Genomic DNA, 14,191 nt, shown 5'->3' with positions numbered 1-14,191 from the left:
AAAACATGACATTTTTCTCTCCCAGTGGTTCAGTTGATGAAGTGAAGTGTCACTTAAACCTTTTTTTCCCCCCCCTCAGAATGCCATCCACAACCACATCCGTCTGTTTGAGCCGCTGGTGATCAAGGCTCTGAAGCAGTACACCACCAGCACCTCTGTGGCCCTGCAGAGACAGGTCCTGGATCTGCTAGCCCAGCTGGTACAGCTCCGTGTCAACTACTGCTTACTGGACTCAGACCAGGTGAAACATAAACACACATAAAGTACGTACAGTACACATAACCAACCATTTCTGTGACCTGTTTTACTCACTCTACTACAACACATGCCTTTTTGTTTCAGGTCTTCATAGGTTTTGTGCTCAAGCAGTTTGAATACATTGAAGTTGGTCAGTTCAGGTCAGTTATTTTCATTTCTCTGAAGCCAGTAGGGAGGAACTGGATGTCTGCTAGGCCTTTCTGTGTCATGACAGTGAACATGTGTAATCACTAATCATGGATGCCTGTTCCCTGCAGGGATTCGGAGGCCATTGTTCCCAGCATATTCTTCTTCCTGGTGCTGTTGTCGTATGAACGCTACCACTCCAAGCAGATCATCAGCATCCCCAAGATCATCCAGCTGTGTGATGGCATCATGGCCAGCGGCAGGAAGGCTGTCACACATGGTGAGAGCAACACAAGCAACACGCAGTTCGACACACTGGAAAAAAAGACACCTGTGCATATAATTTCTCTGCAGTGGCAAAGAAATGGGGTTTCTCAAGAAAACTGCAATTAACCAACAGAAAAAAATGACTTAATGATTTTTTTTTCCAATTACCAATTGTTGTCATTGTCAATCCAGCCATCCAGTTAAGAATTACTGTCTAGTCTTAAAGGGGCTCTAGACATCATTCTACCTACCATTGGTTATATGTGCAGCGTTTCACTTGATTTAGAAGAATTTTGAATCTTAATGGCCGACAACTGGTGTCACAAATACATATCGACAGGAAAATACCACAGAGGAGAAAATGGTGAAATAAACTGGGACAGTGCAGGCGGGGCATCAAGGCTAATGTAACTTTTCGAGGGGCACACGGCCAAACTGAGGGGCAACGATGGCCATGGCCACTGTGAAATTCCTACTGTATATATGACCATGCTTCTTGGTTAATCAAAAAAGTAATCGATAGAATAACGCCTAAGAACATAATCAATAGTTACAGCCCTAATGGTTTGCTGTCTCCCTCTGTAGCCATCCCAGCCCTGCAGCCAATCGTCCACGACCTGTTTGTGTTGAGGGGCTGCAACAAGGCAGACGCAGGGAAGGAGCTGGACACACAGAAAGAGGTGGTGGTCTCTATGCTACTGAGACTGATTCAGTACCATCAGGTATGTACACACACACACACACACTTTCTACCCTGTCATCAACTCCATAGTCATACTGGGAATTGTTTTCACCTGACCTACTGGTACTTTAATGATTGACCTTTGTGTGTGTTTATGTGGAGTGCAGGTGTTGGAGATGTTCATCCTAGTCCTGCAGCAGTGTCACAAAGAGAATGAGGACAAGTGGAAGAGACTATCCAGACAGATAGCTGATGTTATACTGCCCATGATCGCAAAGCAGCAGGTGATGGCATGTATATGACATTTTAATGATGCGAGACACTGTGATTCCATGGCTTTTCTGAGTTCATGGTTTTATGTCATGCGATACCCATTCATTTCTAATGTAAATGATGGCTCCCCCTGCCGTTTCTGTATTTCTCATTAAAGCATGGAGATATTGCGTATAATTAATGTTGTTCCTGTTCTTAACGGCTTCCTGTAAGAAAATGTGTGTTGCATCTCCACAGATGCACCTAGATTCTCCTGAAGCATTGGGAGTTTTAAACACTCTATTCGAGACCGTGGCCCCCTCCTCTCTCAGGCCTGTTGACATGCTGCTCAAGAGTATGTTCACTACCCCGGCCACCATGGTGAGACAAACACACACTTGGTCAGTTTCTACAAAATAACATTGGGTCTCTATTACAATGTAAACATGAAAATTTGCCAAAAAAACAACAACAACCTCTTCTTCGCCAGTTATCTGTGGGGACAGTCCAGCTGTGGGTGTCGGGCATCCTGGCCGTGCTCAGGGTTCTTATCTCCCAGTCCACCGAGGACATCGTCCTATCCCGGGTCCACGAGCTGTCTCTCTCCCCTCACCTCCTCTCCTGCCACAACATCCGCGGCCTGCGTCAGCAGAACCCCTCCCCCCTGGAACCTCCCCCGGCTACCCTCGGCAACCAGGAGACCAATGGTGAGACGCCACGTACCCCGCCCGAGGAGACATTCGCCAGGTGAGTGCTGCTGGTGGTGGTGTTGAAATGAGCACTGTCAGGGTATTCTTTTTTTTCCTATCCACAAGTTTCCTAGGCTGTGTGGGCATCATTTCCTGTCGATATCATTGGATTTCATTGGATTACATTGGATCAAATCGACAGGAAGTGATGCCCACACACAGCCTAGGAAACTTGTGGATACTTTTTTCAGAATTATGAAGAATTCAAAGACCATTTTGTCTGCTTGGTCCTTCCCTCAATTTCTCTTATCTACTCTCTCTTCTCTCTGCCTTTCTACCTCTTTCTCTTCAAAGTGAATCATATTATACACTGCTATTATCACATAATGCTCCTCCCTAACTTTGTCCCTTTTTTTTGTCTCCTTAACCCCTCTATGTCCCTGCCTTCAGGTTTCTTTTGCAACTGGTAGGAGTGTTGTTAGACGATGTCTCCTCTAGACAGGTCAAAGTTGACATGACAGAACAGCAGCATACCTTCTACTGCCAGCAGCTGGGCACATTGCTCATGTGTCTCATACACATCTTCAAGAGTGGTGAGTAATCATTTCATCAGCTAAGAAGTGGTAATGTTACTTACCATTCTTGAAAATGAACCACAATTTCCATTCATTTTTCAGAACTTTTTTATATTTTAGATTCTGGATATCTCATTTAAAAAAAACTAGTGCCATACAATTATTTGATAAATACCCAATGAGACCTTACTGTATGATGTGTTTTCCCTTAAGCTCAATTTAAAAACAAATAAACAAACTAACAAAACAATATTCACCCATGCCCAAAATAGGGATGGCAGGGTTAACGTGGTAAAAGGAAAAAAAAGTATGAGCATATTAATCCAGTATGAACTGTCCCTCCCTCTGTCTAATTCCTCTCTTCCCTTCAGGAATGTTCCGTAGGATCACTGCTGCAGCCAGTCGGCTACTTATGGCCGAGGGGCCCGCTGGCCAGCCTGGCTCAGAGGCTGGCTCCTTCTACCCCCTGGAGGGCCTGAATGCCTTGGTGCAGTGTCTGACAACCACCCACCCTTCTCTGGTCCTGCTCTGGTGCCAAGTCCTCCTCATCATCAACTATACCAACTACTCCTGGTGGGCTGAGGTGCACCAGACACCCAAGTAAGGATGGGGATAGTGAGAAACACGCACACATTCACAATATTTACATTTCAGCCTCCCTTTCTGGTTCTTATCACTCTTCACCCTTCTCTCCTCCAGGAGATTCAGTCTGTCAAGTACCAAGCTGCTGAGCCCCCACTCCTCGGGGGAAGGCGAGGAGGAGAAGCCTGAGTCTCGGCTGGCCATAGTCAACAGAGAGATTGTACGCAGGGGAGCTCTTATTCTCTTCTGCGACTATGTGGTGAGACCCTGGAAATGTGTTTATTAACGGTCACTTTTGAAGTGTTGCTCAACGTGGCCTTTGATGTGATCGAGCATTCGTTCATCTGTGGGAGCGACAAGCGAGAAAAATAGAAAGGGCAATATAAAGGCTTGGGTTAAAAAGAACAGGCTGACGGCAAGAATTTGTTTTTCCCCCATTGAAAGCAGAAATTCTAGGGAGAGAGAAGGGGAGTGGAAATGGTAAAACAAAATCATATGATTAATTGACACTTCACCACGTCATTGGAGTGCTGAAAAGGTTGAAGTCAGCTCAATGTCTTTTTGTAGCTGATAATAATAATACCTGGAATGTATATTGCGCTTTTCTAAGTACGCAAAGACCCTTTTCATGTGTGTGTGGAGGCCAATTTGCATTTTCATGTCGCTGGCTTCAATTGAAAATGGGTTAGGATGAGCAAGCTTTATTAAAATGTTACATAGTGAATTCATTCTCCCTTCGAGAGCAATAATCATGTAGTTTATTTTAGCTATGAACATCATGTTTTTAATTTTGAATCCCCATTCATTCCTGCAGTGTCAGAACCTCCACGACTCCGAGCACTTGACCTGGCTCATTGTCAACCACATCCGTGACCTCATCAGCCTTTCCCATGAGCCTCCGGTACAGGACTTCATTAGTGCGGTGCACCGCAACTCGGCCGCCAGCGGCCTCTTCATCCAGGCCATCCAGTCCCGATGTGACACTACTGTGACTACTGTAAGAATACAATCCTGGGACTGTTTCTGCGAGAGTGCATCTCTCTGTCTATCACTCACATTTCAAGCATCTTACCGTAACACTCAGGATCTTTCTAATTCTAATCTAACTTTAATCTCTTTGTTCCACCTCACTCCTTCCACATCATTATCTACTCACGTCTCTCCCTCGCTCTCTCCATCTCTCTCTTACTCCTTTGCTATCCCCTCCCTTCCTTCCTTCATAGCCCACCATGTTAAAGAAGACCCTGCAGTGTCTGGAAGGCATCCATCTCAGTCAGTCTGGCTCTCTGTTGATGTTATATGTGGACAAGCTACTCGGTACTCCCTTTAGGGTGCTGGCGCGCATGGTGGACACACTGGCCTGTCGCAGGGTGGAGATGCTGTTGGCTGAAACACTACAGGTTTGTTTACTTTAATATTTATACAGTAAATACAGCTGTAAGAGTATATCTGTGTTAAACAGATGCTGTGTTAGGACTGTTTTCTTGGCTTTCTGTTTAAATGTAATGTATTACTGACCTACATTTCTGTCTCTCTCTTGCTCCTCCAGAACAGTATAGCCCAGTTGCCCGTGGAGGAATTGGACAGGATCCAGGAGTACCTACAAACCAGTGGCCTGGCTCAGAGGTAACATTTAACATCAAGATATCGCCTGTCACAGTGTGACTATTACTATTAATTGTGGCTTAATTTAACATGATATATATGTAGTTTATGTAGTATCATATTCATGAGTTTATTTGCTAGTTTTATAACTCACCTGAAAAAGTCTTCTGAGCATTATCATGGTTCCTGCTTTTCATCTCTCATGCCCTTTCTGTTTGTTTTTTATTTTATTCACTAGAGGGTGCCGAAAACACCAAAACAAACGGGCTGAAACGAGGCCAACTATACACCACAGATGCCTTTTCAACACTGCCTGTTATCCAGAAGTTTAATGCTTATGTCATATCCTGTCATTATTTCTTTCTATTCCAGGCATCAAAGGTTCTACTCCCTGCTGGACAGGTTCAGAGCCACTGTTGCCAAAGAGACCAGCAGCCCAACCGCTCCTGTGACATCACACCCCCTGGATGGTAACCCACCGCCTGCGCCTGAACTGGTCGTTGCTGATAAGGTGAGGGGAAAGACCGATGCAGAGTGGAAAAGTGAAATTGCAAGAGAAAATGCTTATACTAGGACTTTTAAGGTTGGGCTTAGAGTTAAGTTAGCATTGGGAACATGTGAAATTGAGGTTAGGGCTTTGAGAAATAAGTCAATGGGACCGTATCCTTGAAGTATGTATGTATGTATGCATTCATGTTCATATCTTCTCCAGGAATGGTATGTAGCTCTGGTGAAGTCTCAGAGCTGTCTCAGTGGTGACGGCGCTCTCTTTGAGACAACAGAACTCCTGACCAAACTACATCCCTCTGACCTCTCAAGCATCATGAGCTGCAAGGTAATGCACACACACACACACACACACACACACACACACACACACACACACACACACACACACACACACACACACACACGTACAGTATGTTTTAATTTATGCACATATAAAACATAATGACTCCCTTGCACATCTGGTTGCCTTGCATGTTTCTCCTCTACTTGTAAAGCTAAAACATATTTATTTTAATCACATTGTCCCAGGAGTTCAATCTGGGCCTGTTGTGTCCGTGCCTCAGTATGGGGGTGCAGCGGTTAATACGAGGTCAGGGCTCGTTGCTTTTGGAAACGGCCTTGCAGGTGACTTTGGATCAGCTCGCGGAGGTCACTGGATCACTCCCGGTCCCACACCAGTCCTTTCTGCCCCCGGCCCAGCCTGAGCCCTACTGGGACAAACTGGCTGAAGTCTACGGTAAGGAGAGGAGGGGGTAAATTAAAATGTGGAATGCAGACTTTATTAACTGCTCAGATGAAATTGCAATGTCATGCTTTCCGATACAATTTGTGCAAATTCTTGTGTGAGTTGCACATTCAAATTGTGTGTGTGTGTGTGCGTTCCAGGGGAGGCGGGTTTCTTCCACAGGGTACTGTCATTGTGCAGGGCTCTGTCCCAGTATCTGCTGAATGTTGGTCAGCTGCCTTCCTCGCTACACATCCCATCTGATAAGGAACACCTCATCACTACCTTCACTTGCACTGCCACTGAGGTACCACAACCAGGGCATTCACGGCTATTGAATTTTAGTAGTCGTTAACTACTCCCAAAAAGTAGGCGACTAGTCGGAGTAGATATATCTTTTTTAATCCGATAACAACGATCAACTCTCATAAAAGAAAATCTCAAATGCAACAAGTAATGGTTTAACTAGTGTAGTCATCGATTGGCTCAAAAAGGTTGTTTATAAATGAAGCAGCGATCTGATTGGACTGTTGTCTGATGTACAGAGATACAATACTGTTTGACTCATGGTTTGACTGCAGTAACAGAAAGACTGCTGTCTTGCAAGGAAAGTGGGACTCTTTTCTACATCCTCAAACTGTTTGAAATACAAGATCAATTTTGTATAACTTATGAAACTACTGTAGTAATCTCACCAGCAACATTGAGGCTAGAGCCATGTTTTTTACAAGTCTGCTGTAGCACTCCACACTAACAGCACATTGTCATGTATGACAACTATGATTTTTCTTTTTACAACAATTACCCATAAATGTATTATTATAAATATATCGCAAACCAATTACCCAACATCAGGGCCCGCAGCTGCATATCTGATGTAGATATATTGCCACTGCATTATAAAAAGAAAAGTATAATAATGAAGTACAAAAACAAAAAAACATCCTACACTATTTTGACTACTGCCAACAGTGTTGACAGTGTAGTGGTTATTATAATAATCAACTTGTTGATGAAGGCCATAACCAAAGATGCAAATTAACTTACAGTGTAAGTCTTACAGCATAAACCTTGTACTGTATGTCCAAAACCATTACTGTTCTGGAAATGGACAAAGTAATCTGTGTTCCAATGGATCCTTTGTAGTTATTAGTCACATGCTCTTGTTAATACTTTTCATAGGTTAAATATTTATAAATCCCACACAGACTTTTCACTTTGGAAATCTCTCAAAAATAGCAGATCTACAAGCTAGTGAAGTGAATACCTGTAGAGTTGGGATACTCTTTCACCAGGTATATGGATGGAAGGACACAAGTCGAGGTGGATCTTCAATCAATTTACGTGCAGTCAGGTTACAAACAGCATAGCAGTAGCAGGCAATGCTCACAAGCTCATCTCCGTTCAATTCTGTCTAATTATATCTCTCCTCAGCATTTATACCCTCTTATCTGTCTTAATCCCTTTGGTCGGGCCCCCTCCTTCCTGATCCATGTCTGGTCACCCTATCAGGCACACAACAACATCTTCCATGTAAATTACCTCATTTCCGAGAATTTAAGAGTTCGCTCTGACATGATATTGATTCCGTGAAATAAGAGTTCATTGGTCTGATATCATTCTTGATCATGACAATATTTGATTTGTATACTTGCTATCACCCTCTTATGGGACCTTCTATGGCTCCCGTCCCGGGTTTTTCCCAGAAATGGACTTCAGACCCTTGCCCTAGTGGCGCTGAATATTTGCTGAACTTAGAGTAGATGTTTCACCATCTACTCTTCGTGTAGAAGTACTTTTACTCAATATCATGCACTAGAGAAGGCCTCTAGTCTTACATAGGATCTCACCCCTGCATATGTTTCTCTCGCCATAGGATCTTGCCACTACACTCGCAACACTTTGCTTCGTAATGCGTTCTGAGCTTGTAGATCAGTGATTTTCACTACCGTTGCGAAACACTGTTACAGTATATGTACAACAACGGCATGGACCATAAAAGCTAAAACATACTTGAAACGCTGGAATGAAATCAAAATGATCTGTTTTTTGGCCATAGTTTTACTCTGCTGTGTGATTGCCCAGGTGGTGGTGTGGCGTCTGCTCCAGGACTCGTTGCCCCTCAGTGTGGACATCCAGTGGGCCCTCTCCTGTCTCTGCCTGGCCCTGCAGCAGACCTGTGTCTGGAACAAGCTCTCCATGCCGCAGTACACCACACACACCTGCTCCCTCATCCACTGTCTGCGCCTCATCATTACTGCAGGTCAGTGGGCTGCCATTTACATCAATGTTTGCAAACCTTAAACTACTGCCCTACTGTATGTGTGCGTGTGCACGACTGCATGTGCGGCCCTCTGTGATGTATTGTGGTTTGTCGACTAGGAATGCTGCATTAGTAATCCTCCAGAGTGTGTGGACACGCTGTGTTTAACTTCAATCCTCTGTGCGTGACTTTGTGTGCCCCAGTGGCTGTGAGTCCTGGAGACCAGCTGCTGCATCCAGAGAAGAAGAAGAAGAAGATGGAGGTGGAGAGAGACTCTGATGAGGACCAGGTGGACTCGCCACGCGCTGACAGTAAGCACTTAACTCAAAAGAAAGCAATTTATTCTACAGTACAGAAGAAAGAACTCAAAGTAGGGTCCAGGGACTGAATGAGAATGTGCATGGTTTATCTTTTATTTTCTCTTCCTCAAACAGACTCATTCATTTCTACTGAGAGAATGTTTTCCCTAGCATTTCTAAGTAAATTTTTTTGTCCTGTAAGCAATGCAGGAATAGAGTACCACCACTCTTGTGTTTGGTGATAAAGCAGTGCATTGTGACTGATTGCGTGTTTGCAATGTTTTTGAGTTGTGTGTGTGTGTTGCAGTGTGTATCCAGCGTGCGTGTGAAATCATGGCAGAGCTGGTGGAGGGCCTGCAGAGTGTCCTGATGCTGGGTCACCATAGGAACAGTGCAATCCCTGCCTTCCTCACACCAACACTGCGCAACATCGTCATCAGTCTTTCCCGACTGCCCCTGGTCAACAGCTATACTCGAGTACCTCCACTGGTCAGTGTGTGTGTGTGTGTGTGTGCATGGGCAGATACTGTACATTGTCGCTGTCGGGTGGAAACCTTGTATGTCCAAAACCATAACTTTTCAGGAAACGATAAAAAGTGTTCATATATAGTTATAATTGAGTCACAAGCTCTTGTTGGAGGTAGAGCGGCCGTCTTGGAATCGGAAGGTTCCGAGTTCGATTCCCGGCTCCTCCTGAGCTGGTTGCATGTCGAAGTGTCCTTGAACCAGACACTTGAACCCCTAAATGCTCCCAATGAGCAGGTCAGAAAGACTAGAAAAGCGCTATATAAATGCAGTCCATTCACTATTTGTTCACAATGTGTAGAGTGTTAGAGAGACCAATCTGTTTATTCATACAGCCTTTTATATGCACTCAGTTAAAACTGTTTTGTGTTTGTGTGCTGTAGGTTTGGAAGCTGGGCTGGTCCCCTCAGCCAGGAGGAGAGTTTGGTACAACACTGCCTGAGATCCCTGTCGACTTTCTCCAGGAGAAAGATGTTTTTAGAGAGTTCCTCTACCGCGTCAACACACTGGGTACAAGCACACAAACACACGCGCACACACACAAATTAATTTATTTCATGGTGTATATTCATTGGTGTCTAGTTCATTAAGGCCAATGATTTAGAATAAAGGGCAATACAAATATACTACCTCTGTACTTTATATAACCCAGCTGTGTGTGTTTTAGACACACTGCTGTGTCATCAGTTTGTGAAATGCCCATGTGCTCTATTTGATGGGGAATTGAACTGGAACCTGTGCTGTGTATTCAGGCTGGAGCAGCAGGACTCAGTTTGAGGAGACCTGGGCAACTTTACTGGGGGTGCTGGTCACCCAACCCATCGCTATAGACCAGGAGGAAGAGACACAGCAGGAGGTATGTGCACAGACAATGAAAGGCTATGACTGTCAGGTATTTAAGTGAAGGTTTTAGGGCAAACAAGATTGGTCTGGTCTTCTTAGGTTGGGTTTTGCTGTCAGATTTGCAGTTCCAAGTGCTGCGAAAACAGCTCCTCCTCGCCTCTGCTTTTGTATGATGAAATAACAGCATATAAACATGGCATTCAGAATTTCTCCTCGTTGTGATGTCCCAACCGGGAACATCACAACTAGTTTACCTAGCTACAGTCTACGATGTACGTGGGTGAAGCAAAATATCAAGTAAAACCACTCATTGGAAGTGACCTGTGTTGGCCAAAATAACCTTGCATTGACTTCTTAAGAAATGATCTGTAATCGGTGGCTGAAATTCATGCTAATATACTAATATGAACCCCCAAAGGCCTGTTACATAGAGATATATGGAGTAACATATGTTGGTGACACTGAACAACTTTCAGTGCTGTAATAGTTTGTCCAACATTTTTCAAACAATTCTCCCTTTTAGAATTTCTAGGGGGTCATTTTGTTTTTGTTTGAGGACTTTGCAGGCCGGATTGAGATGGTCAAAGGGCCCGGTCTGCCCCTCGGGCCGTATGTTGTTGTTGCCCGTGTGTGGATTTACTGGATTAAGCCCTGCATTTCTGTCCTTCACTCCGTCTACTTAACCTTTTTCTGCTTAATGCTTGTGTTTCCCCAGGAGGACTTGGAGCATACCCAGTTGAATGTGTTGGCAGTGCAGGCCATCACCAGCCTGGTGCTGAGTGCCATGACCCTGCCCACTGCTGGAAACCCTGCAGTCAGCTGTCTGGAACAGCAGCCCCGCAACAAGAGCCTGAAGGCCCTGGACACACGGTTGGCACACCCACACACACACACACACACACACATGCATATCGAGTAACAAACCCCATTTTAGTGTGTGCAGCTTCCAGATGCTTGGAAGATTTTCAAAATTCTAATGCCTTTTTTTTGTTAGCCGCAGTTATTTTCTAACAAGACGGCCAGACTGTTTTGTAATAGGTTTCCCTAGTGCTCCCCATAATTTTGTTCTTGTTGTTGTCCAGGTTTGGCAGGAAGCTGTCGGTGATCAGAGGTGAGGTGGAGCGGGAGATCCAGGCCCTGGTGTCCAAGAGAGACAACGTTCACACACACCACCCCTACCATGCCTGGGACCCCGTCCCCTCACTGGCTGCAGCCTCGCCTGGTAAACCCAACACATACTGTAGCACTGCATCACTGCTCCTCACCACTTCTATTTCATCTTTAACCACTTTCATCCTGACATCTCTATATTGGGCATGCCATTATGGGCAATTCATGGTTAGCTTAAGTGGTTAGTGAAATTAGCTACAAGCTCATGTTGTGAACTTGTAGATCAGCTCTTTTTTTCCCCACGCGACAGTCGTACAACTAAGTATAAAATATGGCCTAAGTGGTTAATACTGTGTTTCTGTTTCAGCTGGTACTCTGATAAGTCATGAGAAGCTGCTACTTCAAATCAACACAGAGCGAGAGCTGGGCAACATGGACTACAAACTGGGACAGGTGAGATATGGAGGGAGACGGGTAGAACTATAGAGCTATATAAAAACTAGAGGACGGCCACCAGTTCAGACACCAGTTATTCCGGCACCTGAGATCTTTCTTTACATAATCCTTGATCAAAATGAAATGGAAATTGCAGGTTAAAGGAGGTTGGAGGTTATTATGCTGCCAATAGAATTTGAATTGGAGAAGGCTAAATGTTCGGTCTATCTGCAGGTATCCATCCACTCTGTGTGGCTAGGCAACAACATCACTCCTCTAAGGGAGGAAGAATGGGGTGAAGATGAGGAAGATGAGGCAGATACTCCGGCTCCGACCTCCCCACCCACCTCCCCTATCAATTCCAGGTCTCAGACACACACACACACACTCCAACCATACATTCCTTTAGGCCCAACTCCCTAGCATTAATACACACACCTACTTCCATCCTCAAATGTCCTTTCTTGTACATCGTAACAGGAAGCACCGTGCTGGTGTGGACATCCACTCATGTTCCCAGTTCCTTCTGGAGCTCTACAGCCAGTGGTTGATCCCTGGTACCCCCAGTAACAGGAGGACCCCCGTGGTGCTCATCAGTGAGGTGGTCCGATCGGTGAGCTAGGACATTGGTTACCAAACTTATTCAGCTGAGACCCAAAAGATCTGATGCTTTAATATAACAAATTGTTAAATCGCATCAGTCTCCTCTATCCTTCACTGATCTCTCTTGGTCCTGCTCCTTCCTCGTGTGGTGTAGCTGCTGGCGGTGTCGGACCTGTTCACAGAGAGGAACCAGTTTGACATGATGTTCTCCACCCTCATGGAGCTGCAGAAACTCCACCCGCCTGAGGACGAGATCCTCAACCAGTACTTGGTCCCTGCCATCTGCAAGGCTGCTTCTGTTCTGGGCATGGTGAGGAACGTTGATTACCTACTGTGTGTGTGTGTGTGTGTGTTAGGGCATTCACAAATAGTGATTTTTAGCATTCGAATTATTCGACCTATAAGTATTCGAATATTCGATTAATCGATTTGATTATAAAAAATAAAATATATATATTTTTTTTATTATTATTATTTTTGTTTTCAATGGCATTGATGACTCGACTCAAGGAATGCGAGTTGACGTCACACCAGAGCTCACAGCTGCGTGTCTGCTGTAGAAAAGCCAAAAAAAAAAAAAAAAAGTAGTGGTTTGATAGTCGAATAGTCGGTTTGATATTCGAATATTCGACTATTCGGTGAATGCCCTAGTGTGTGTGTGTGTGTGTGTGAGCGCCTGTGTGTGCGCGTGCGCACACTTATACTGTATGTCCTTGTCTAACCATGATTGTTGATGACCATGATTTACCTGTGAAAGTTTCTGTCCTTTTGAGATCATGTTGGTTAAAACACTCAATGTCAATACAAACAACATTGGCAGGACAAAGCGATAGCGGAGCCTGTGTGCCGACTGTTGGAGAGCACCCTACGCAGCACCCACCTGCCCAGCCGCATGGGGGCACTGCACGGTGTGCTGTATGTGCTGGAGTGCGACCTGCTGGACGACACGGCCAAGCAACTCATACCCACCGTTTCCGAGTACCTACTGTCAAACCTCAGGGCCATCGCTCAGTGAGTACATTACAGCCCATGCTTATTCCTGTCCTCGCACACACGCACCAAGTGTGTGTCCGTCTGTAGTTCACGAACCTCGAGAAACATCTGACCAACCGACTTCATACTAGGTGCGTGCGTTGCAGGCAGCCCGAGGTTTAGGGTTTTATAAACACAATACATATTCAGTTAGTTATATATTTTTTGTAAAGCTTTTTTTTCTTTCAGTTAACTAAAACGTTTTTTCAATTCTAGTTACTTTTAGTTAACTATAATAACCCTGGCACACATGCATGCACACACACACACACACACAATTTCGTTGTCATTTCGTTGTTTAACACATTCCATGCCAGAGTTTAATCTCATAATGTACTCACCAGTGCCAGCGTTTTATTGTTGTTTTTTAGTTTTTTTCATGTCGCCACAGACCTCGCTAAATAAGTTAAAAGTGCGCGTTCATTTGGTTCTAAACACACAGCGGATCCGTGAGAAACGGCGAGCGAAAACAGTTTCCAAATCCGTGCCGCCATCTTGAAGCTACAGCCGATCAACGGTAAACAGTGATCAGCGAGGAGAAAAACAACAACCAGAGAAAATCGAGTTTTAAACAGGATCCCAGACAGGAAGCGGATACGATCGAAAAAAACGGAACCCGAATAATTCCGTTTCCGACCGGAAACCGGAAACGGAAATGGATCAAAAAAATTCGGAAAGTGCACCTGGGGCACTTAACATGGGAATCGGCGGTTCGCGTAGATCTACGCGACTGGCACGCTGCGGCTTTAAATAGGTTCGCGTAGATCTACGCGACTGGCATGCAATGTGTTAATGAGCTGATTTCATGATG

The 14,191-nt window shown here is 44.7% G+C and overlaps 1 protein-coding gene across 7 annotated transcripts in view; it reads left to right on the top strand.

Annotated features, from left to right (window-relative positions):
* Positions 1-14,191, top strand: part of htt (huntingtin) — a 46,308-nt gene that overhangs the window by 26,370 nt on the left and 5,747 nt on the right. For all 7 annotated transcript variants that reach the window (XM_080416799.1, XM_080416802.1, XM_080416797.1 and 4 more), the window contains 29 exons: positions 80-241; positions 343-398; positions 516-664; positions 1,237-1,373; positions 1,501-1,617; positions 1,844-1,966; positions 2,076-2,332; positions 2,725-2,867; positions 3,221-3,449; positions 3,549-3,690; positions 4,246-4,428; positions 4,655-4,831; positions 4,981-5,057; positions 5,409-5,547; positions 5,749-5,871; positions 6,075-6,282; positions 6,432-6,577; positions 8,356-8,533; positions 8,737-8,844; positions 9,140-9,321; positions 9,741-9,867; positions 10,110-10,213; positions 10,916-11,070; positions 11,283-11,422; positions 11,678-11,763; positions 11,980-12,110; positions 12,226-12,358; positions 12,503-12,658; positions 13,169-13,359. In XM_080416799.1, coding sequence (XP_080272925.1) covers positions 80-241; positions 343-398; positions 516-664; positions 1,237-1,373; positions 1,501-1,617; positions 1,844-1,966; positions 2,076-2,332; positions 2,725-2,867; positions 3,221-3,449; positions 3,549-3,690; positions 4,246-4,428; positions 4,655-4,831; positions 4,981-5,057; positions 5,409-5,547; positions 5,749-5,871; positions 6,075-6,282; positions 6,432-6,577; positions 8,356-8,533; positions 8,737-8,844; positions 9,140-9,321; positions 9,741-9,867; positions 10,110-10,213; positions 10,916-11,070; positions 11,283-11,422; positions 11,678-11,763; positions 11,980-12,110; positions 12,226-12,358; positions 12,503-12,658; positions 13,169-13,359 — 4,259 coding nt within the window. The remainder of the gene's footprint in view (positions 1-79; positions 242-342; positions 399-515; positions 665-1,236; positions 1,374-1,500; positions 1,618-1,843; positions 1,967-2,075; positions 2,333-2,724; positions 2,868-3,220; positions 3,450-3,548; positions 3,691-4,245; positions 4,429-4,654; positions 4,832-4,980; positions 5,058-5,408; positions 5,548-5,748; positions 5,872-6,074; positions 6,283-6,431; positions 6,578-8,355; positions 8,534-8,736; positions 8,845-9,139; positions 9,322-9,740; positions 9,868-10,109; positions 10,214-10,915; positions 11,071-11,282; positions 11,423-11,677; positions 11,764-11,979; positions 12,111-12,225; positions 12,359-12,502; positions 12,659-13,168; positions 13,360-14,191) is intronic.

This window comes from Gymnoscopelus braueri, assembly GCF_963280865.1.
Source record: "Gymnoscopelus braueri genome assembly, chromosome: 2".
Classification (NCBI taxonomy): Eukaryota; Metazoa; Chordata; class Actinopteri; order Myctophiformes; family Myctophidae; genus Gymnoscopelus; species Gymnoscopelus braueri.
This window is presented reverse-complemented; position numbering and strand designations above follow the sequence as displayed.